The 24,111-nt window shown below is 40.5% G+C and overlaps 1 protein-coding gene across 1 annotated transcript; it reads right to left on the bottom strand.

Annotated features, from left to right (window-relative positions):
- Positions 1–787: 787 nt before the first annotated feature.
- Positions 788–23,898, bottom strand: LOC116036006 (serine-rich adhesin for platelets-like). Its single transcript, XM_031279414.2, has 17 exons — positions 23,718–23,898; positions 17,906–18,964; positions 16,859–17,845; positions 13,979–15,466; positions 11,639–11,776; positions 10,589–10,864; positions 10,358–10,473; positions 9,616–9,680; positions 9,401–9,446; positions 9,269–9,324; positions 7,668–7,789; positions 7,394–7,453; positions 5,864–6,035; positions 4,838–4,999; positions 3,426–3,520; positions 2,513–2,700; positions 788–1,015 (listed from the first exon to the last, which is right to left on the bottom strand). Exons 1-17 carry the CDS (start codon positions 23,779–23,781, stop codon positions 971–973), a joined length of 5,139 nt encoding a protein of 1,712 aa, XP_031135274.2. The 5' UTR covers positions 23,782–23,898; the 3' UTR covers positions 788–970.
- Positions 23,899–24,111: the final 213 nt, after the last annotated feature.

Raw genomic sequence — 24,111 nt, 5'->3', positions numbered from 1 at the left:
GATGAATCAATACCTTTTTGAACTGAAGCTTCACAAAGGTAACATTTATGACAGGGCTGTTCGACTCATAGAAAGTTTATTTATGTTTCCACTTTGGCGTGCTCTCAGTTTAATAAATAAATAAATAAATCAAGCAATAAAATAAAATATATATCTTAAAATACAGGTATAAATTTGATTAAAGAGCAGATTTGTAAAGAGCAGAGTTTTTTTTTTTTTATCATCCGACCTGTGGCCCCTTTTCTGCGTTTAATCCCTCCTGTCTCTCCCTTTCCTGTCTATCCACTGTAACTATTGAATAAAGGAAAAAGCCCCCCAAACCCCAAAAAAAACACCGGTTCCCTTGCACAGTACACCGGTTTCCTGGGTGAAAGTCTGCGAAGAAAGCACTCTGCTCCCCTAGCCCTGTGGTTTAGGACCAACACATCCGCCCTGACCTTTTACCTAAGACATTCTATGCGCCGCTGTTTCCTGGAGAAGGCAGAGGTGTCTGCACCCTGGGGACCGCCGGTCAGACTTTTTTGGTTCATAAAATGTACCTGAATTCACAAATATGTAGGATATTACTACAGACATTCCTGTACATTGCTGTCTGCTGCGATCTATTATTATCAGCTGGAACGTGCAGTGCATGCTTGACGTCACTGTTTGCAGAACGTTATCGCTCAGCAGTGTGGATGCTCACATCGTTATAGTTACAGTTATAGTTATAGTTATGGTTATAGTTATTGTTCTTGGTGTGGACGGCCCTTAGGCCTTTATAGCAGCAGTCAATGTGCTGCATACAGCCGTACATACGTGGAATACATACAAATTAAAGTGCCTTACTATTCGTAGCTATATGTACGAATGGTTCATGAGAACAACTTGAACAATTATACCTGCTGCATTTTATATCCATATAAATGCGTTTATATTAGGCAGCAAAAAGAAATAAAACACGTAGTCATCATCATTAAGTTTTCAGTTCTCAGGCATCATAGGATGCTCTGATCTGAGGTCTGTTGATTGTCATCTGTGGAAAGAAAGAAACAAAGAAAGAATTATTAAAATGAGAAAAACAATGTGCTAAAAACAGCACTTAACCCCCCCTCTGTGTTTCTATAGATGTGTGCTGACAACCCATTCTCACTCCCAACTCTAACTAAAATACTGACGCTTGGTCAGTGGCTCTCAGCGTTGGATGCCGACGCAAAAATCACCCTTTACCTTCTGTACGACACGCACCGGGCAGAGCAACAGCTTGACCGCGGCGCTGTAAGATGACGTAGTATGAAGAGCGACAACGGTAGCAAGTAGTATGAAAGGCATAGGGAGGTTGGTTGGAGGGGGTGGATGGGTCAAACCACACAGGACTTTGACCCAAGAGACCGGGGTTTTTGTCCCGTTCTTGTCCCGCGTCACACTGAAACATGCATTTTGAAACCCCACCAACAATCTTTTCCTAAACCAAACCCGTTCTTGTGCCCCATGTCAGTTAAACGTACGTCCCGACCCAGAGCGCCACAAAGTGTTGCTAAGAGTCCCAACCAAGTGCGTCTAAAGGCTCATTTATGGTTGTGCGGAGGCTCCACGCAGAGCTTTCTCCGTAGCCTACTTAAGTGGCCTGAAGTTTATACTTGCGCGTTGGTGTGTGCGTCGATCTCTTTAAGAGAATAGCAGGGCCGGCATGTGTGTCTTAGTGGGGAGTGTGTGGTAGAGCGAGTGAGAGAGTGACTAGCTTTGGAGCGACTCTAGAGTCATAGTGAGAGAAAGTGTCTCCTCTGTTCTTTCTGACCACGGTGGGAAATCTGGAGCAGGAAAAGTTAACCCTCTCCTTGATTTCATGTTCTTTACAGAGAAGGAGAACCAGGAAATGAGTCGGGGGAAATGCAACGCTACCAAGCCACGGCCGAGCGACTTGCTTCGCCGCTACGTGTAGTAACATTTTTTGAGAGGTGCACGTCAGGCTACGGCGTAGGGTCTGCGTCTCCATGTACCTACGTACGTAACCACGGCGTAGATTTAACGCTAGGGATGCACAATATAAGGAAAATGTCAAATTACGATTATTTTGACTGATGTTGTGATTGCGATATGATTCACAATATTGGAGGGAATGATACATTTTTTGGATCATCATTCTCATTTTCATTGAAACACAAATAAAAATGTACTATGTGATTTTTGCAAGAATCTGTACCAAACAAAGATGTTTTCCTTTAGTCTGTAGGATAGGATTTGTAGGCCCAGGATGTCTCTGCAGCACCACAATACTTAATTCAGAATGGTTAGACACATATTTTGCCTTAAACAAATATTGTGCCCCCTCTATGATTTGGATATTGCACTAGTCCATATTGCGATTTCAATAAAATTGCGATGAATTGTGCAGCCCTATTTAACGCATAAGCATAAATCACGCTTAAATATGACGCTAAAGAATACTTTTTGCGTTAGTAACAAACACCGAAGACACCTGACCAAGCGTCGCTTTTTGACGCGATGGGAGTGAGAATGTATTGGCACTGACCGGGTTTGTTGGAATGATTCTGCGGGGTATGCTGTCAGCCCGTGAGAATCCAGCATCAGAAGAGGGAGCGTTGTGACTGTCAGTATACAAAGATGGTTGGGTGAGCTGGTAGACAGGTGCAGGATGTCCGTAAACCTCTCTGTGGACAGCTGATGCTTCAGGTGCGAATGCAGGGTTTCCCAACCCTCCTAAAAATAGAACGACAAGAGTTTATTTACACACATTTCACCAGAATAATTTCAGTATATGCTTGTACAATCATGCCAGGATGACCAAAACACAGATCAATACTGGCCTGCAAAGGCAGAGAGCAGTAACTATGGAATCAAGTTTTAAAAAATAAAATAAAAAAAAGTAAAAAGGGTTTTAAGGTTTTCAGGCAGCTGGCGAACTGGCAGGCAGGCAAAACGTTTTAATGCCCTCATTTGTTTTTTCATACTTTTTAGGCTGACTATTTTACCCCAGAAAATCATTGCCCCAGAACCTACATGATACCTGCAGATACTGCACTCTGCCTTTGCAATGCAAAGGGGGGAAATGCAGTATGTACCAACAAAATGTGTTCCTTCTGCTTTATGATAAAAAAAAGAAAGTAAAGAAACCCAATGTAATGTGTCCGTGTCTGTTTGTCCGACTACTATTAATATCGATATTGAAATATGTTAGAATATTGGAAATTACTTTACGATTGAATACATTTGAACATGTGATTTTACCCTGTATACACAATTCCAAACTACAAATACAAAATTGTATCATTGCTTTTAAATGCAAAATGAAGTGTGTGTGTGTGTGTGTGTGTGTGTGTGTGTGTGTGTGTGTGTGTGTGTGTGTGTGTGTGTGTGTGTGCGTGCGTGCGTGCGTGTGCGTGCATGTGTGTGTGTGTTTAGTTTATAATACTTTACAAACTCACCAGCATCATATGTGCCAGTGTCGCTGTTGGCTCTGGACCACTCAAAGTCTTCAGCCATCCACTGATTCACCTGTTTGTTTTTAATGTCTTTATTCCTGCAGACACAGAGGAACCAGTCATGTTTTTGTTATTTCAAAAGATGTGCAGTAAATATACTTGACCATAAAGAGGGGGGTTAACTGAAGAGAAAGAGCTTTGGAATGATGGTACCATTATTGGCCACTGTCTTCTGCACCAACAGATAGATAGATAGATATATATATACCAGGGGTGGCGAACCTGTGGCTCTTGAGCCGTATGCGGCTCTTTGCCTGCTCCTGTGAGGCTCTTACTGTGTGGCTGGGGGCTGTGTCATTGGTTGATTGTTGTTTTTAACTTTTCTGAAACATACAGTATTTCAGATAAGTAAAAAAAAAAAAAACATTTGAATGCATCTGCCAAAACTGCCAATACATTTGCCAATTATTTTAAAATGGAAAATAATGCAGCAGAGTTTTGAGGACAGATTCTGCAACCTGAGGAAAAACAGCGGCCACAGATCACCTTCCTCGTTAACCCTTTCACTGCTGAATCAGATTGTTTGAAAGCCCCTTTAGTGACAAATGAGTGAGAGAGTTGCTTCGAGTGGCCACAACCGAGTTCAAGCAAGACCTGAAAAGGATTGTGGATAACAAAGACTGTCAGGTTTCCCACTGAGTCAATCTAAGTGAGAAAAAAAATTATGAAAACTGCTATGTATTATGACTGTCATTAGATCTGGAAGACACTGTTGCTGTTGTAGTGTGGACGTGCATGTGTTGTGTGGCTTTTTGCTATGGTGCGTTTTTTTTGTGGCTCTTTATACCTAACTGGTTGGCCACCCCTGATATATACAATGTATAGCATGCAAATGAATGAACAAGAGACTGATTCTTGGTCTTTGTGAGTTCCCTAAAATATAAAACTGTTTTCTTTTTTTCAGTTATCAGGACTGTTATCATAGACAGTGGGGCTTCTGCTTGTCAGAGCATCGGCACAAGACTGGATTTATCATGTAACGTCGCTAATTACTATGCTAATTTAGCTAACTTTTGTCTGTTGTTAGGAAAGACTAGGATTGCCACTATTCTTATAAATCCACCTGTGATTAGGGATATGTGATACCACAGTCAGCTAATGTCATTCAGTTGTACGGTAGTGATACAGTAGTGCACAGAATCCCCATGGTTAACACACATTGATCGCCTGGCGTTTAATCGCGGAGCTATGTCCTTCACATGAGGAGCGTAGTTGACCTCGCGGAGCCACGCGACTACGCAGGCGAAGTGTCGCTCCCCGTGTGAAAAGCCCTTCATGGTGTAATGTTTCATGATTTTTTTTCCCAGGTTGGAAAAATGTTTATGAGCAACCAGTAGTTTCTGTGTACAGCTTACAGTGATTCCTTGTGTTTGCTGATCATCAGGTATGCAGTTAAGACTCCCAGAGACACCAACAGGCAAGCAAGGGTCACACTTAACCCTATGTAGAAAGCAGTCCTCACTATAGGGTAGCTACAGTCATTGCCCAAGTACCAAGTGGAATCCACATTTGGGCACCTGGAAAACAGCAGACAGAAGCAGAGATCAAAAGGTGGATTCAAAGACTAAAAAAGTGAATTTAGAGCCTAAAAAAGTGGATTCAGAGACAAATGCACACTAAGACAAAAAATGGATAGTTAAAATCAATGACAGTAAAATGTTTAAAACAAAATAAGTATAAACACTAAAGCCATAGAAATTATAAGACATCAATAAAATAAGTATGAGTTTATCACTAAAACTATAAAATGATAGGACATCATGTGAAAACCAGACTGAATGAGTAGTTTAGTCTACGTTTTAAAGGTATCAAAACTTCTCCGGCAGGCTGTTCCAATGTGTCGGTGCATAGTGGAACAGCTAAAGAAGAAGAGCTGGAGGATCTGAGGGGCCTTTCTGGTTCCTAAACTAAAAGCATTTGTAAGAGGTAGTCTGGTGCCCGGCTGTGTAGGGCCAGTGTAAAGATTTTATTAATTCACCCCTGCAATAACAGCACTGTCAGTACAGTATATAAAAAAAGAATATGGAATTCCCTAAAGAATAAATGGGAGAAAGACTTATGGTTGAAATGTATGACCCTTTTTGGATAAAGTAAATAATACGCCATTTCTCAACTTGGACCAAACAAGTAGTAGTGCAAGGAAGTTTGAATCTTTTGTTGACTTGGTAAAGTCCATACATCTACAATAAACCAAACTGAAAGTACTGTATTGTATTTATTATTAACTTTCAGTTCTTGGGCAAAATTACAGAAATTGACTGATAATGTCAATTTTTGCTTATTAACCATCCTTAATATTTAACTGTTGGCTTCATTTAGCGGATTACTTTATTATACACATTTTTTTTTAAAGCACCAAACTGAGAGCTCAATCAACTTACTGGCAAAGAGGTCCAGTGTCACTGAACAGTCTGCAGATTCCCTTATTGTAGCATGTTTTAGGGCGTGGATGTAGACTGTTGCATACAGTCAGACACGTGATGGCGCCATCAACAAGCACAGGTTCGTAGTATTCAACAATATCTGAATTGCCCACAATACTTTTACATACAGCTGTTGAGAAGAACACAGACATAAAGTTCAGAAAGTTTACTGTCAATTGTAACTTTTCCAAATATGCATTTACACTCAGTGGCTACAGTGCAGTGGTACACCTGCCAACTAACAGGTTCTTCATGCCTTCAGAAACACCTCACATTTGTAAAGGCATCCATTCAAATAGGTGCTTATCGTGCCATATAGCCATAGTGTCATCGGTCATACAGTATGTTGTAGCAATGGTAGTCTATGTCCATGACGTTCCACTTCCTGGTATTGCTGTAAATTCCGCCTGATGTCCATCTTTTCAACCGGATGTCCGTCACCTTCCTCTTTCTTTGTGTTGTAATTCTAAACTGCGGTGGATGTCTGAGGACTATGGTTAACTGCTCCTCAGATCTCAGCAGGGTAAATCCAGACAGCTAGCTAGACTATCTGTCCAATCTGAGTTTTCTGTTGCACGACTAAAACTACTTTTGAACGTACACGTTCCACCAAATGAAATGTATAAACCTTTTTAGATAAAGACATTTGAGTTTATTCATACAACTCAAGTTGAAGTTTATATCTTTTGTTGACTTGGTTAAGTCTTGGTAAAGTCCATTAATCTAAAATAAATCAAACTGAATGTATTGTATTGTATTGTATTTATTCTTAACTTTTAGTTCTTGCCCCTAAAGCACTAAACTGAGAGCCAGAGGTTCAGTGTCGCTGACAACAAGTTCCATCCCGAGACTATTTTGCAGCGGCACCGTTGCTCCTTCCGGTGCTTAACGCCGCTCAAGGCGATTGTGATTGGTTTAAAGAAATGCCAATAAACCAGAGCATGTTTTTCTCTCATCCCAGAATGCTGTGTGGACTAGCCAGACCTTCCTCCGCAGCGCTGTGGAGGAAGGTCTGGCAAAGCGAGACTAGCAATGGTAATCCATCTTTACCACATCCTTTGTCTGATGCTTTAAATATTAGATCGTAGCAACATAATTCCTCCCTATTTATGTTAGCAGGCTAGCAGGTGTACCTAAAGTGGCAACTTAGTGTATAGGCTATATTTTAAAAAGGACACACCCATACATCCAGACAGTTGTAATAAAAGCTTGAACATTTTTCCTTTTTTCAGTTCAGGTTTCAATGTTCTGTCTCCATATGTCTACCCCTAAAAAATCTAATAAATAAGCAATTAACAGGGCTTTTAAGAAATTGTAATAATTATTTAAGCATGAAAATGTGAGCGAGTCACAAAGCAAATTGGAGCATATGTTTGAGAAATGTTCAAGAGTTGTAAAATGTATTAATCAGCTTGCTGTGTGTTTGTGTTTTAAAATCACACTGATGATGTTGATGAATGTCATGACACACGGTGCAGTAATACTTACATCCAATATCTGCCTCTGTTTTATTCACTACAGGCAGAGTTGTGACATTGTAGGGACAATCTGAAAATTCAGAAGACGAAAAAAATACTTTGCATTATGCAGGCAGCCTATGCCATAATGTGTTTTTGTGGCATACAAAACATAGTTTTTGTTCAGAGGAAAAAGTTATAACATAAAGCTTACTACTTTAAGGCCTCATGCAATCAATCTCATGGTTTTCCAACAGTGCATACTTTAGATAATTATGTATGTAAATATTGATTTTCTATCTTACCTGCTGTGCAGCTAACAAGCTGGTCGAGGGCCTCCTTAACTGTATTGAAGTCAACCTCATATAGTTCTTCTTGGCTGCTGTTGTTTGGGATCGCCAAAACCACGTCATGTGTAACACTAACACTGAGGCAGAAAGAATTTGTTATAAATTATTTTTAAACTATGTATGCTACCATTGTTAACCTGTATCTTTGTATATACATAGCAAATAAAATAGATAAAAAAAAAAAAAAAAAAAAATAGATTAAGTCATTAGTTATAAGTCAGTTTTGCAATCCCAAAAATGAACGTCAAGGATATAGCATGATGCAGGAGAAACAGACACTACAAAGCTAAACAGGATACTGAAGCATGAAACATACACATGGACAGAACAAGGAAAAACAGAGAATGCAAAAAACACACAACCATGAGCAAACAACAGGGAAACATTAGCACAAAGACAGGCTGACAAGGATAGATGTGCTGGGCAGGACAACAGAGACACATGAGGTAATCACAGGAACAAAGAACTAAAAAACTGTCAAATGGTAAAATAAAAGTCCGAAAGCCAACTGGCCTAGAGCAAAACCGTGACAAGGTGAACATCTGATGACAAATGGAGATAAAAGTATTGGCAGGCTACTTTAAATTGGTGTTGCTAGTTGCTTGTCTGTTTACGTCTATTTAGTTTTCTCACTCTCAAAACTAATGAAGCCTATTTTAACTTTTTTGTTTAAATGTTTTTAAGTGCTCTTTTAGTGTTTCAATTGCCTTGTTGATGAAATGTGCGGCATAAATAAAACGACCTGTATTAGTTTTTCTTCTACTTAGAAGATATTATTTCTTACATAAGAGATACACTTTTAGATATTATCTCCTATGTGTGAGATGACATCTGCAAAGTAAATAGAGCTGTCAAATACAGTGTAGTGGAGTAAATAGTACAATATTTGCCTCTGCGATGGGGTGGGCTATAAAGTAGCATAAAATATAAAATACTCAATTAAAGAACAAGTACCTCAAAATTGTATAGGACAGTACTTAAGTAAATGTACTTAGTTACATTCCAGCACTGATCAGAATGTTTACTGGTGCAGGCGGTAGTAAAACACACACACCGGAGATGTTACATATTAGAAAACTCAAACATTTCAAGCATCAGCTAAGTAACTTTTGGAATGAACAGTTTTGTTCCTTGAAATAGACTGGTCCGAAAAAGCTAGATGATAGCAAATGATGCGTGTACTCTATCAGTGACGCAAGTATGTAATGACAGGTGTATTGCTCATGACCCAAAAAAGTGCAATGTAGAGTGCGAAGTTGTTTGGATGAGCGAGAAAGCTGTACGCAGCAATCAATAGGCCAAGCAATCAGCCCTTTCAGAACAAGCATGTTTTCAACTGGAACTGCACTAGTTATTTTAAGGGTGAGATCAAACTGTCTCCCAAAAGTCATTGTGCAAGTGGAAAGTTTCCTTTCTGAAAATCCTTTTGCCAATTAACAAATTCTTTCCATCTGAGGCTGCCAACATGCGAGACCAAGATTCCTGGTTCCCTAATCTATGTTGATATGTTCAATGACTTTATGTGGACATTTTCAGTGGTGCAGTGTTTAAATTACCCTTTTGTTCTTGGTGTGATACTGTAGATAGCCATGGCTTCAACTGATAATCTTATCTGAAAATAAAGATGGAACAATTGTTAATATCTAATCTCTGATTCAATAATCAGAAAGGGGTTTGAATGGCTTTACCTCTTCCACAGTGTTAACTGAGAATCTGACCGTAGGGGCTCCACGGCTAAGAGAAAACAATAAGAGAGAAACTGTTGTATCACAAGCGCTTAGAATTTAACAACCCTGTTATATTAAAACATTTTGTACAAACAAAATGTCTATTTCGGTGTTTAACAATGTAAAGCAGAATACAATGATGACTCCATGTTTTGAATAAATCACAAGTACATTACCTGACACTAATTACCACCACTTCTTTAAAGTTTGCTATCTTCTTTGCCTTGTAATATGTTTCCATCTGAAATAGTAACAACATAAAATAATTATTGTTTCAAAAGCAGAATTCCTAGAGTCACACATTAGTCATATGAAATTATATGTTTCCTAGATCATTTATCCTACTCAACACATCCTACTCTACATGAATTGTGTCAGTACTGTTTGGAGTAGTGTAAAACCCCCAAAGTGGCCCTTTTTCAATCACCATTTTGCTTTTAATAATCCTTTACTATGATATATTATCTCCTATCCTTGTCAATTCCCAAAAGCTAAAATCCAAGTTATTTGACTTACACTATTATCACTAAAATCTGAATTTTTGGACATTCTGGAAAAGGTTATTTTAGAAACTTGAATGCATCACTAGTCTTGCCATTGTTTCAGCATGTTGCAATGGTTGCATCATATGGTTAGTTAATGTTCTGGCTACATGGCATACTCATTTTAGGTTATTAAAGTTGAGCTGAACGTGTGTACCCAGAAAACACTATTGCACACATATGATTGCTTGTTCAGCTAGTGCGTTGGATAAATGCAGTATTGCCTCTCTTGTCTTTTCTCCAGTCACCACACAACTAGTGGTGTAAAATCCCAAATGTTAATGTAAAGTCCTCAATTTTATAAAATACTGCAAATAGATGTGTTCAGTACCTACATGGCTATAAAACAGCATGACTCATCCATTTTTCCATTTACCTGGTTGGTGAAGTTTCCAACAAAGTCTCTGTATTCAGGGGAATTTTTGTCTTCATATTTGTCTTTAAATTCCTGATTGATCACCACATTAACAACAACTGACCTGTTGACAGTATCTGGAAAGAGAATCAAACATATTAAAAGTGTTTTTAGGACCACTAATTAAAAATTGTGCTCAGTAACATTTAGTAACATTTAAAAATGACAGAGCTTGCAAAAAGTTGACGGTACCTAGCTCAACAGTTTCAACAAATTGGCAAAATGGTCCACCGAATCCAAAAAGACATGTGCAGTTGAGTCCATTGAAAAATCCCCCATTGTAGCACTTAAAGGGCTCTACTGTGGTGGGTGGTCGAGTTGTTGTTTGAGTTGTTGGCGTGACAGGTGATGTTGGTGGAAGAGTTGAAGGTTTGGTAGATGGTGTGTTTGGTTGTGTAGTTGGTAAAGTAGTGGGTTGTTCGGTAGGTAGGTCAGTTGGTGTTACAGTTGGTGTTTTGGTTGGTGGTTCTGTTGGAGGCAAGGATGGTGGTATAGTTGGCTGGGTAGATGGTGAATCTGTTGTGGAGGTTGTTTCAGCTGATGATGTGGTCTTAACAGATTCAGTTGTTACTGTGCTGGTTGGACTGGTTGGTTCAATGGATGACATGGTGGTACCAGCATGATCAGATGTGACTGTATCTGTAGAATCTGTAGGTACTGTTGGCAAAGTAGTCTGTGCCGGCTGTGATGTGACTGAAATGGTTGGACTTATTGATTCCGATACCAAGGTGGTACCAGCAGGCTCAGATGTCGGTGAACCTGGAAATTCAGGTGATGTGGTTGTCTGGCCAGATTCAGAGGTTACTTTGTCAGTGGGATTGGTTTGCTCAGGTGCAGATGTTACTGAATCTGTTTGACTAGTTGGTACAGAAACCAAGGTGGTACCAGCAGACTGAGAAGTAACTGTTTCAGTTGGACTGGTATGGTCCACTGGTGATGTGGTCTTCCCAATTTCAGATGTTATTGTGTCAGTGGGAGCAGTTGATTCAGTTAGTAATGTGGTATAAGTAGGCTCAGGTGTTTTTGTTTCAGTCTGACCAGTTGGTTCAGATGCCATAGTTGTAGCTGGGAAAGATGATACTGAATCAGTTGGATTGGTTGATTCAGAAACAGAGGTGGTACCGGTAGGCTTAGATGTTACAGTATCTGTAGAACCTGTAGGTTCATTTGTCAATGTGGTCTCTGCAGTCTGTGATGTTACTGAATCTGTTGGATGCGTTGAATCAGATACTGAGGTGGTACCGGCAGGCTCATATGTGGTTTTATCAGTAGAACCTGTAGGTTCAGTAGGCAAAGTAGTCTCAGCAGACTGTGATGTTACTGAATCAGTTGTACCCGTTGATTCAGATACTGAGGTGGAACTAGAGGGATCAGATGTTGCTGTATGAGTAGCACCTGTCGGTTCAGCTGAAATAGTTGTCTGTCCAGATTCAGAGGTTACTGTGTCAGTGGGATGGGTTTGCTCAGGTGCAGATGTGGTCTCAGTAGACTCAGATGGTACTGTTTCTGTAGTACCTGTAGATTCACTTGGCAAAGTGGTCCCTGCAGGCTGTGATGTTACTGAATCAGTTGGATTGGTTGATTCAGAAACAGAGGTGGTACCGGTAGGCTTAGATGTTACAGTATCTGTAGAACCTGTAGGTTCATTTGTCAATGTGGTCTCTGCAGTCTGTGATGTTACTGAATCAGTTGGATGTGTTGATTCAGATACTGAGGTGGTACCAGCAGGCTCAGATGTTGCTATATCAGTAGAACCTGTAGGTTCATTTGGCGAAGTGATCTCTGCAGTCTGTGATGTTACTGAATCAGTTGGATGCGTTGATTCAGTTACTAAGGTGGTAGCAGCAGGCTCAGATGTTACCATATCTGTAGAACCTGTAGATTCAGTTGGCAAAGTGGTCTCTGCAGTCTGTGATGTTACTGAATCAGTTGGACCTGTTGATTCAGATACTAAGGTGGTAGCAGCAGGCTCAGATGTTACTGTATCTGTAGAAACTGTAGATTCACTTGGCAAAGGGGTCTGTGCAGTCTGTGATGTTACTGAATCAGTTGGATGCGTTGAATCAGATACTGAGGTGGTACCGGCAGGCTCAGATGTTGCTATATCAGTAGAACCTGTAGGTTCATTTGGCGAAGTGATCTCTGCAGTCTGCGATGATACTGACTCAGTTGGACCTGTTGATTCAGATACTGAGGTGGAACCAGCAGGCTCAGATGTTACTGAATCAGTTGAACTGGTTGATTCAGATATTGACGTAGTACCAGCAGGCTCAGATGTTACTGTATCTGTAGAACCTGTAAATTCAGTTGGCAAAGTGGTCTCTGCAGTCTGTGATGTTTCTGACTCAGTTGGACCTGTTGATTCAGATACTGAAGTGGAACCAGCAGGCTCAGATGTTGCTGTATCAGTAGAACCTGTAGGTTCATTTGTCAATGTGGTCTCTGCAGTCTGTGATGTTACTGAATCAGTTGGATGCGTTGATTCAGATATTAAGGTGGTACCGGCAGGCTCAGATGTTGCTGTATCTGTAGAACCTGTAGATTCAGTTGGCAAAGTGGTCTCTGCAGTCTGTGATGTTAGTGACTCAGTTGGACCTGTTGATTCAGATACTGAGGTGGAACCAGCAGGCTCAGATGTTGCTGTATCAGTAGAACCTGTAGGTTCATTTGTCAATGTGGTCTCTGCAGTCTGTGATGTTACTGAATCAGTTGGACCTGTTGATTCAGATACTGAGGTGGTAGCAGCAGGCTCAGATGTTACTGTATCTGTAGAAACTGTAGATTCACTTGGCAAAGGGGTCTGTGCAGTCTGTGATGTTACTGAATCAGTTGGATGCGTTGAATCAGATACTGAGGTGGTACCGGCAGGCTCAGATGTTGCTATATCAGTAGAACCTGTAGGTTCATTTGGCGAAGTGATCTCTGCAGTCTGCGATGATACTGACTCAGTTGGACCTGTTGATTCAGATACTGAGGTGGAACCAGCAGGCTCAGATGTTACTGAATCAGTTGAACTGGTTGATTCAGATATTGACGTAGTACCAGCAGGCTCAGATGTTACTGTATCTGTAGAACCTGTAAATTCAGTTGGCAAAGTGGTCTCTGCAGTCTGTGATGTTAGTGACTCAGTTGGACCTGTTGATTCAGATACTGAGGTGGTCCCAGCAGGCTCAGATGTTGCTGTATCAGTAGAACCTGTAGGTTCATTTGTCAATGTGCTCTCTGCAGTCTGTGATGTTACTGAATCAGTTGGATGCGTTGATTCAGATATTAAGGTGGTACTGGCAGGCTCAGCTGTTGCTGTATCTGTAGAACCTGTAGATTCAGTTGGCAAAGTGGTCTCTGCAGTCTGTGATGTTAGTGACTCAGTTGGACCTGTTGATTCAGTTACAGAGGTGGTACCGGAAGGCTCAGATGTTGCTGTATCAGTAGAACCTGTAGGTTCAGTTGGCAAAGTTGTCTCTGCAGTCTGTGATGTTACTGACTCAGTTGGGCCTGTTGATTGAGATACTGAGGTGGAACCAGAAGGCTCTGATGTTACTGAATCAGTTGAACTGGTTGATTCAGATATTGACGTGGTACCAGCAGGCTCAGATGTTACTGTATCAGTTGAACCTGTAGGTTCATTTGGCAATGTGGTCTCTGCAGTATGTGATGATATTGAATCAGTTGAACTGGTTGATTGAGATACTAAGGTGGTAGCAGCAGGCTCAGATGTTACTGTATCTGTAGAACCTGTAGATTCAGTTGGCAAAGTGGTCTCTGCAGTCTGTGATGTTAGTGACTCAGTTGGACCTGTTGATTCAGATACTGAGGTGGAACCAGCAGGCTCAGATGTTGCTGTATCAGTAGAACCTGTAGGTTCATTTGTCAATGTGGTCTCTGCAGTCTGTGATGTTACTGAATCAGTTAGACCTGTTGATTCAGATACTGAGGTGGTCCCAGCAGGCTCAGATGTTACTGTATCTGTAGAACCTGTAGATTCAGTTGGCAAAGTGGTCTCTGCAGTCTGTGATATTAGTGACTCAGTTAGACCTGTTGATTCAGATACTGAGGTGGTCCCAGCAGGCTCAGATGTTACTGTATCTGTAGAACCTGTAGATTCAGTTGGCAAAGTGGTCTCTGCAGTCTGTGATGTTACTGACTCAGTTGGGCCTGTTGATTGAGATACTGAGGTGGAACCAGAAGGCTCTGATGTTACTGAATCAGTTGAACTGGTTGATTCAGATATTGACGTGGTACCAGCAGGCTCAGATGTTACTGTATCAGTTGAACCTGTAGGTTCATTTGGCAATGTGGTCTCTGCAGTATGCGATGATATTGAATCAGTTGAACTGGTTGATTGAGATACTAAGGTGGTAGCAGCAGGCTCAGATGTTACTGTATCTGTAGAACCTGTAGATTCAGTTGGCAAAGTGGTCTCTGCAGTCTGTGATGTTAGTGACTCAGTTGGACCTGTTGATTCAGATACTGAGGTGGAACCAGCAGGCTCAGATGTTGCTGTATCAGTAGAACCTGTAGGTTCATTTGTCAATGTGGTCTCTGCAGCCTGTGATGTTACTGAATCAGTTGGATGTGCTGATTCAGATACTAAGGTGGTCCCAGCAGGCTCAGATGTTACTGTATCTGTAGAACCTGTAGATTCAGTTGGCAAAGTGGTCTCTGCAGTCTGTGATGTTACTGAATCAGTTGGATGCGTTGAATCAGATACTGAGGTGGTACCGGCAGGCTCAGATGTTGCTGTATCAGTAGAACCTGTAGGTTCATTTGTTAATGTGGTCTCTGCAGTCTGTGATGTTACTGAATCAGTTAGACCTGTTGATTCAGATACTGAGGTGGTCCCAGCAGGCTCAGATGTTACTGTATCTGTAGAACCTGTAGATTCAGTTGGCAAAGTGGTCTCTGCAGTCTGTGATATTAGTGACTCAGTTAGACCTGTTGATTCAGATACTGAGGTGGTCCCAGCAGGCTCAGATGTTACTGTATCTGTAGAACCTGTAGATTCAGTTGGCAAAGTGGTCTCTGCAGTCTGTGATGTTACTGACTCAGTTGGGCCTGTTGATTGAGATACTGAGGTGGAACCAGAAGGCTCTGATGTTACTGAATCAGTTGAACTGGTTGATTCAGATATTGACGTGGTACCAGCAGGCTCAGATGTTACTGTATCAGTTGAACCTGTAGGTTCATTTGGCAATGTGGTCTCTGCAGTATGCGATGATATTGAATCAGTTGAACTGGTTGATTGAGATACTAAGGTGGTAGCAGCAGGCTCAGATGTTACTTTATCTGTAGAACCTGTAGATTCAGTTGGCAAAGTGGTCTCTGCAGTCTGTGATGTTAGTGACTCAGTTGGACCTGTTGATTCAGATACTGAGGTGGAACCAGCAGGCTCAGATGTTGCTGTATCAGTAGAACCTGTAGGTTCATTTGTCAATGTGGTCTCTGCAGCCTGTGATGTTACTGAATCAGTTGGATGTGCTGATTCAGATACTAAGGTGGTCCCAGCAGGCTCAGATGTTACTGTATCTGTAGAACCTGTAGATTCAGTTGGCAAAGTGGTCTCTGCAGTCTGTGATGTTACTGAATCAGTTGGATGCGTTGAATCAGATACTGAGGTGGTACCGGCAGGCTCAGATGTTGCTGTATCAGTAGAACCTGTAGGCTCATTTGTCAATGTGGTCTCTGCAGTCTGTGATGTTACTGAATCAGTTAGACCTGTTGATTCAGATACTGAGGTGGTCCCAGCAGGCTCAGATGTTACTGTATCTGTAGAACCTGTAGATTCAGTTGGCAAAGTGGTCTCTGCAGTCTGTGATATTAGTGACTCAGTTAGACCTGTTGATTCAGATACTGAGGTGGTCCCAGCAGGCTCAGATGTTACTGTATCTGTAGAACCTGTAGATTCAGTTGGCAAAGTGGTCTCTGCAGTCTGTGATGTTACTGACTCAGTTGGGCCTGTTGATTGAGATGCTGAGGTGGAACCAGAAGGCTCTGATGTTACTGAATCAGTTGAACTGGTTGATTCAGATATTGACGTGGTACCACCAGGCTCAGATGTTACTGTATCAGTTGAACCTGTAGGTTCATTTGGCAATGTGGTCTCTGCAGTATGCGATGATATTGAATCAGTTGAACTGGTTGATTGAGATACTAAGGTGGTAGCAGCAGGCTCAGATGTTACTGTATCTGTAGAACCTGTAGATTCAGTTGGCAAAGTGGTCTCTGCAGTCTGTGATGTTAGTGACTCAGTTGGACTTGTTGATTCAGATACTGAGGTGGAACCAGCAGGCTCAGATGTTGCTGTATCAGTAGAACCTGTAGGTTCATTTGTCAATGTGGTCTCTGCAGCCTGTGATGTTACTGAATCAGTTGGATGTGCTGATTCAGATACTAAGGTGGTCCCAGCAGGCTCAGATGTTACTGAATCAGTTGAACTGGTTGATTCAGATTTTGACGTGGTACCAGCAGGCTCAGATGTTGCGGTTTCAGTAGAACCTGTAGGTTCATTTGGCGATGTTGTCTCGGCAGTCTGTGATGTTACTGAATCAGTTGGATGTGTTGATTCAGATACTGAGGTGGTACCGGCAGGCTCAGATGTTGCTGTATCTGTAGAACCTGTAGGTTCATTTGGCGATGTGGTCTCTGTAGTCTGTGATGTTACTGAATCAGTTGAACTGGTTGATTCAGATAGTAAGGTGGTACCAGCAGGCTCAGATGTTACTGTATCTGGAGAACCTGTAGATTCAGTTGGCAAAGTGGTCTCTGCAGTCTGTGATGTTACTGAATCAGTTGGACCTGTTGATTCAGATACTGAGGTGGAACCAGCAGGCTCAGATGTTACTGAATCAGTTGAACTGGTTGATTCAGATTTTGACGTGGTACCAGCAGGCTCAGATGTTGCGGTTTCAGTAGAACCTGTAGGTTCATTTGGCGATGTGGTCTCGGCAGTCTGTGATGTTACTGAATCAGTTGGATGTGTTGATTCAGATACTGAGGTGGTACCGGCAGGCTCAGATGTTGCTGTATCTGTAGAACCTGTAGGTTCATTTGGCGATGTGGTCTCTGTAGTCTGTGATGTTACTGAATCAGTTGAACTGGTTGATTCAGATACTAAGGTGGTACCAGCAGGCTCAGATGTTACTGTATCTGGAGAACCTGTAGATTCAGTTGGCAAAGTGGTCTCTGCAGTCTGTGATGTTACTGAATCAGTTGGACCTGTTGATTCAGATACTGAGGTGGAACCAGCAGGCTCAGATGTTACTGAATCAATTGAACTGGTTGATTCAGATTTTGACGTGGTACCAGCAGGCTCAGATGTTGCGGTATCAGTAGAACCTGTAGGTTCATTTGGCGATGTGGTCTCTGCAGTCTGTGATGTTACTGAATCAGTTGGACCTGTTGATTCAGATACTGAGGTGGAACCAGCAGGCTCAGATGTTACTGAATCAGTTGAACTGGTTGATTCAGATTTTGACGTGGTACCAGCAGGCTCAGATGTTGCGGTATCAGTAGAACCTGTAGGTTCATTTGGCGATGTGGTCTCTGCAGTCTGCGATGATACTGAATCAGTTGAACTGGTTGATTCAGATACTAAGGTGGTACCAGCAGGCTCAGATGTTACTGTATCAGTAGAACCTGTAGGTTCATTTGGCGATGTGGTCTCTGCAGTCTGTGATGTTACTGAATCAGTTGGATAAGTTGAATCAGATACTGAGGTGGTACCGGCAGGCTCAGATGTTGCTGTATCAGTAGAACTTGTAGGTTCATTTGGCGATGTGGTCTCTGCAGTCTTTGATGATACTGAATCAGTTGAACTGGTTGATTCAGATAGTAAGGTGGTACCAGCAGGCTCAGATGTTGCTGTATCTGGAGAACCTGTAGATTCAGTTGGCAAAGTGGTCTCTGCAGTCTGTGATGTTACTGAATCAGTTGGACCTGTTGATTCAGATACTGAGGTGGAACCAGCATGCTCAGATGTTACTGAATCATTTGAACTGGTTGATTCAGATTTTGACGCGGTACCAGCAGGCTCAGATGTTGCGGTATCAGTAGAACCTGTAGGTTCATTTGGCGATGTGGTCTCTGCAGTCTGTGATGTTAATGAATCAGTTGAACTGGTTGATTCAGATAGTAAGGTGGTACCAGCAGGCTCAGATGTTACCGTATCTGTAGAACCTGTAGATTCAGTTGGCAAAGTGGTCTCTGCAGTCTGTGATGTTAATGACTCAGTTGGACCTGTTGATTCAGATACTGAGGTGGAACCAGCAGGCTCAGATATTGCTGTATCAGTAGAACCTGTAGGTTCATTTGGCGATGTGGTCTCTGCAGTCTGCGATGATACTGAATCAGTTGAACTGGTTGATTCAGATACTAAGGTGGTACCAGCAGGCTCAGATATTACTGTATCTGTAGAACCTGTAGGTTCAGATGATGTTGGTTCAGGTCCTCTAGGTGGTTTAGTAGGTTTAGTTTCTGTTATGTCAGTTAGACTGGTTTGGTCAATTCCTGAAGTAGCATCTGTCTTCTGCCCCACTTTGGACCACTGTTGATCATGAATTGAGAAATATTCTGGGAAATAAAAGGAAATAAATTGCTTAAGTGATCAAAGTTGTCTAACTGTTGGATAGATGCCATTTACATTGAAATTCTACGGTATTGGACTTTTTTTTTCTTAATATTGGCTTGAAGATGAGAACACATCTGGGGATCCAACACGCCTTTATACCTAAACTACAGAATAGGTCAATTTCCAAACAATTTCTATACCCAAAATGGTCTGTAGACAAAAGTGTTTAAGGTGCTTAAAAGAAAAAGAATTTCACTATTGAAATATTGTAAATTCATTAACTTGACTTTGACAGGACATTTAATGCTTTTTTCATCATTCAGTCAGTTTCACCAGATGTTGTTGTAGTCAGTCACTTACTTATGTTATTCTTTTTTCTAATGCAGTATTTTTATAAGTATTATTTGATGATATCAACATTGATATCCATCCCAATGGAGATCAGGTCAGGACATAACATTTGAATATCCATAGCTCTTATAATTATGGGGTACACTCAATATTAGAAACACTTCCCTGTACAACGCAATACAATCAACGGCAGCAAACTGACGAGCAAGCTGCAACCTTGAAACTGACTATTAAGATGAATCAGCTTCTCTCACAAACTCAACATTCTCACTTTTATGAAGAGAGGATTTATTGCAGGGCTGTTGTATTGGCCTGCTTTAGTGTTAGCTAGGTATACAGATTAAACTGGTAACTAGTTCAGGGAAAGACAAAACAGTGGAGAGGTTCCTTTGATGCTCAAAGCAGGTATGGTTTCGGTCTCCTAAAAATGACATCTCTATACTACTAATTTCAACATGCCACCTAGATCAGATTTGTCATCAACATAATGAGACCTGATGAGCATGATTAATATTGTTATGGTTCTGTCCAAGTAACTCAAGGTTGAGGTCGAGGTTGGGTTTAGGAAAAACACTACGGGGAAAGGACGCCTTACACGCTGGGAGACAGCCGCTGGGGACGCGCGACAATAACGGGACAGTTGTGATTAGGAAGACTACGGGAAACAAAACGCCACACGCGGGACGCGATCCCCGGTCTCCCGGGTGAAAGTCCTGTGTTGTGTGACCCATCCACCACCCCGACCACGCCCCCTACGCGGATTTTCGGCTTTTTACACTGTAAACCCCAATCCATCCATGACACAAAATTTTAATGTTACGTCCACACAAATGTTCAGGATTGTCAAAACAACATAAAAACTTTATGTTCATTTGACACAAAAAATCATCCCATGTGAGGTTGATTAATTAATGAATTAATTAATTTTTTTATGTTAAGTCAACAATTTTTAACTTTTGAGTTCATTCTACTTAAATGTATAACGTCAACATCACATAATTAGTTCAAGGCCAATTAACAACACATATACCTTGCACTTAGCATATATTTGTATAGTTAAGTAAACCTAAAAAATGGTTGTCAAAATATGTACTCAATGTTTTTATGTTCATATGACAAGCGGTCACTTTCATGTTCAACAAAATGAAAATATTGTGTTCACTTAACACAACAAAAACACATAATTACAACATAAGTTCCAGAGTTATGCTGAACACAAACATTGTGTGCTGTTTTACCATAAAACTGCCACAATGTTTTGTGTTTTTACCAACGTATTATGTTTTAGTACACATAATTAAGTTTTAACTAATCAAAGCAACGTTAAATTTAAAGGTTGAGAACAACTTCCATTTCTTTGTTTGTCTAATTTAAAATGTTTGAATAGAAAGGATACATACAATTTGTGTTATGTTTGATTTGATCGTACTGCAGTCAGATGCAATTGGTTCATTGGCTGGTCAATTCCCATGATGCAAGGCGGTAAGTAGAGTTGTGTTAAAATTTGCTGAAAAGTTTGCAGTTTGTTCGAAATACAAATGTAACTTTATGAATTCCGTTTATTAAACGTGTCTGCTGAGAATGTAGTGTTTTGTTGCCTGGTAATTGTCATTGTTGTTGGTTTACATTTGTAACCACGAGTTAAGTGACTGTTACGTTTGATAAGAGCTGGAGTATTGCAGCATTAGACTTTGAGCAGTAATAGGGTTCCTTCAGCGTGTCACTTCACTAGCGGTCCTTTTGTGTAAAGTGATGCAAGATCAGCGGCTTTAGAGGGCCCCCTATTTTGCATGGGGCCCTTGGGCGTCTATACCCAAACACTCATGCTATCTCCGCTATAGATGTGGTTATGTTGTTTTAACAGTTTAATTGTTGTTTGTACATAAAATTAACAAGTTATGACACATCACTTTTTGTGTTTAATAAACATATAAATACACATTAAGTAACCTGATCATTCTATGTTAATTTAACATAGAAGTATATGTTAAGAAAACACTAATTATTTTTGTTGCATGACTAAAAAAATTATGTAAAACTGACATAAATTTCCTTTCAGATAACACTCATGTGACACATTTATTTTATGTTTAGTGTACTCAAAACTTTAATGTTACCATACTGTACTAAATTAAAAGTTTTGAGTGCAAGCCGTTTCCAATTTTTTTTTAGGTTGAGTTAGCGAATTCGGATTTACACTACTCCCTACCATTTTCGTGCTGTGACCACAAAATATGCTTCCCATTGAAATACATTACTTCATACTTTTGTGCTGGCCACCACAAAAAAAACGAGAAAAACGTCCCTGTGAACACGTATCAATAGATTAAATAACGTGACCATTTCACGAACTGCCATGAGACTGGGCTGTAAGTTGGGTAAAATCTGTGGAGCATTTTGAAAGAGATCTCTTTAACTTTGTTGGTTAAAAAAAACTTGTGTGGCAATAGTCAAACCTTTTCCCAACAAATCTCTTCAACATATGAAGACCAGTACGATAAAGCAGCAGGTGTACTCTTAACGTCTTGTTAAAAGAAGAGTTGGTTATTCTTTATTTATTTTTATTTATTTTGGTCTTGCCAATATACCAAGAGACTTTGGAGCAGATTGTCACATTTGATTGCTGTTCATATTTACCCTCAATTCATACTACTTTGGGAAAATGTATTGTTTGGATTCATTCAATATGATAGAAAGTTTTATTCAGAGTATTATGTGATACATTTAATTATTATTGTAACCAAATTTCTTTTACATAAGTCAAAGTTTTTGAAAAAGAAGCCAAGCTTTTTGGAGTTGGCTTCCAATATTAAACAATACATGTTTTCCATATCTGAATGTACAAACAATATGACCTCTGTAAGCTTTACAAAATATGTATATGAAGTTTTTTGCTTTGTTTTGATTTCTTTCTTTTAGTAACCCCTGGCTCATTTATGAACATAGACTCTTAAGATGTACAGAGGTCGTTTCCTGCTGTATATCCACTCCTTTCAATAAAGCTTGATTAAAAAAAATAATTCACGAACTGCCGTGTAGTCACTGTAAAAGCTGCTAGCTACTTTAGCTAATTCAGAAAGCTAGTCAACAGCTCCCTCATCTGGGCAACGTTATCTCTGACAACTTTCTTATCTTTCTGAAAAGGTTTTGTCTGAGACTGAGAGAGGTTTTTCTGACGCCGAGACTGTTTTTTCTGACACCGAGGCCGTTTTTTGTGAGGATGACAGAGGTTTTTCTGACGCCGAGGCCGTTTCGTTTGATTCTGACACCGGAGTCTGAGATCTGAGGATGTCCTAAAATGAGCACCGTAAGGGAGAGAGGAGGAGGAGATGGAGACAAGTAGAAGGAAGGTTCTACGCAGGGGCGTGGACTTGGTGGATCGCATTTCACACACTTTTGCGTCACCATATGCATGCAGACCCCCCCCCCCATAACGCTTGTCTAAACGCAGAATAAAAAGTGAGAACGCAATGCCACTTTTGCGTTTTTTTTCGTCCAAAAGTGACCTAGGTAAAATGTGTAAAATGCAACAAATGGGCCCATGATGCTTGCACCTTAAGCCAGGCAATTTATGTGTGGCAGAATTGTGACTCTGAAGATGAGCCTGATTAGTCAAATACAGGGCATCTGTTTAGTTCAGAGGTTAAACATGTTACGTTAAGCAAGTTATCTGCAGCATTCCATTCAGTTATCATGAATCTATGTGTAAGCCAGAGAACGTTAGAGTTTAAAGTTTAAAGTAAAGTGGTCTTGCCACTTAATGTGTTTTGATTGAAATGTGTATTGCTTTTCCAGATTCTCTAGGCATGATTGTTTAGATTTTCAGTTCTGGTTTGAATTTAAAAATTAAAATCAATATTCACAAATAAGTAGTTGTGTTCTTATTTTTAGATAATCTAGTGTGACAATTTACCCGCTGATGGGGCAAATTGTCACAAGTGCACATTCTCTATTCAACAGTCTACAACTCCGTAATGAGATAAGATATGAAATTGTTATAAATACAAAAATGTTCCCAAGACTTCCTTCTTCAATTTGGTATGACATATATACCATTGTGATGTATGGTGCTCAGTAAATGTTAGACGGTGTGATAAGTGTGACAAAATACCCCGCTCTCCTCTACAATTCCGCTAAAAGCACCTCGTCCAATAGTGCCCTTCAAAGTTACAAAATCGAGGAAAACCAACAGAATACTCTTTCTACCTACTACCCCTGCATGGCTGAATCAATTTATTCTTAATTACGAAAGACGTTTTACCCGGTTAATGCCATACCATGTTGTAATGGACATGATAAGAAAACAATAAAGACATGAGTTGACATAGTAAATATGGATTTAGCCCTGTATCTTCATGGTAAAATGGTAAAATGTTGCGTTTGGAAAATTCTTATGAATCTTACCATTGGCAGAACATAAGCAGATGAGTATAGCAGAGATAATTAGAAAGTGTGAAGAAAACGCCATAACCAAATTACATTCCAGGCCAGCGGTGAATGTCCGTGATGAATGACACAAATCCAAATGTTGAAAATTAGAAATGTATGTGTCTATCAAGTGCACCGCGTACACTGTAAAGTGGATGACTTCAGTGGATCGGAATCCTAGTATCAAGGTGTATAGAAACGTCACAGATAGCATGACTGAGTAAGATAAGAGCAATCATGATGGAACAAGCTACATTTATTGCACACACACCTGTCCTGAGACTAATTCATTCACTGCAGAGGATGGTAGGAAATAATGACATAGGACAAAGGGGGGCCACTTTGTGTCACTTATTTATCATAACTTTGT

This window comes from Sander lucioperca, chromosome 17 (genome assembly GCF_008315115.2).
Source record: "Sander lucioperca isolate FBNREF2018 chromosome 17, SLUC_FBN_1.2, whole genome shotgun sequence".
Lineage (NCBI taxonomy): Eukaryota > Metazoa > Chordata > Actinopteri > Perciformes > Percidae > Sander > Sander lucioperca.
This window is presented reverse-complemented; position numbering and strand designations above follow the sequence as displayed.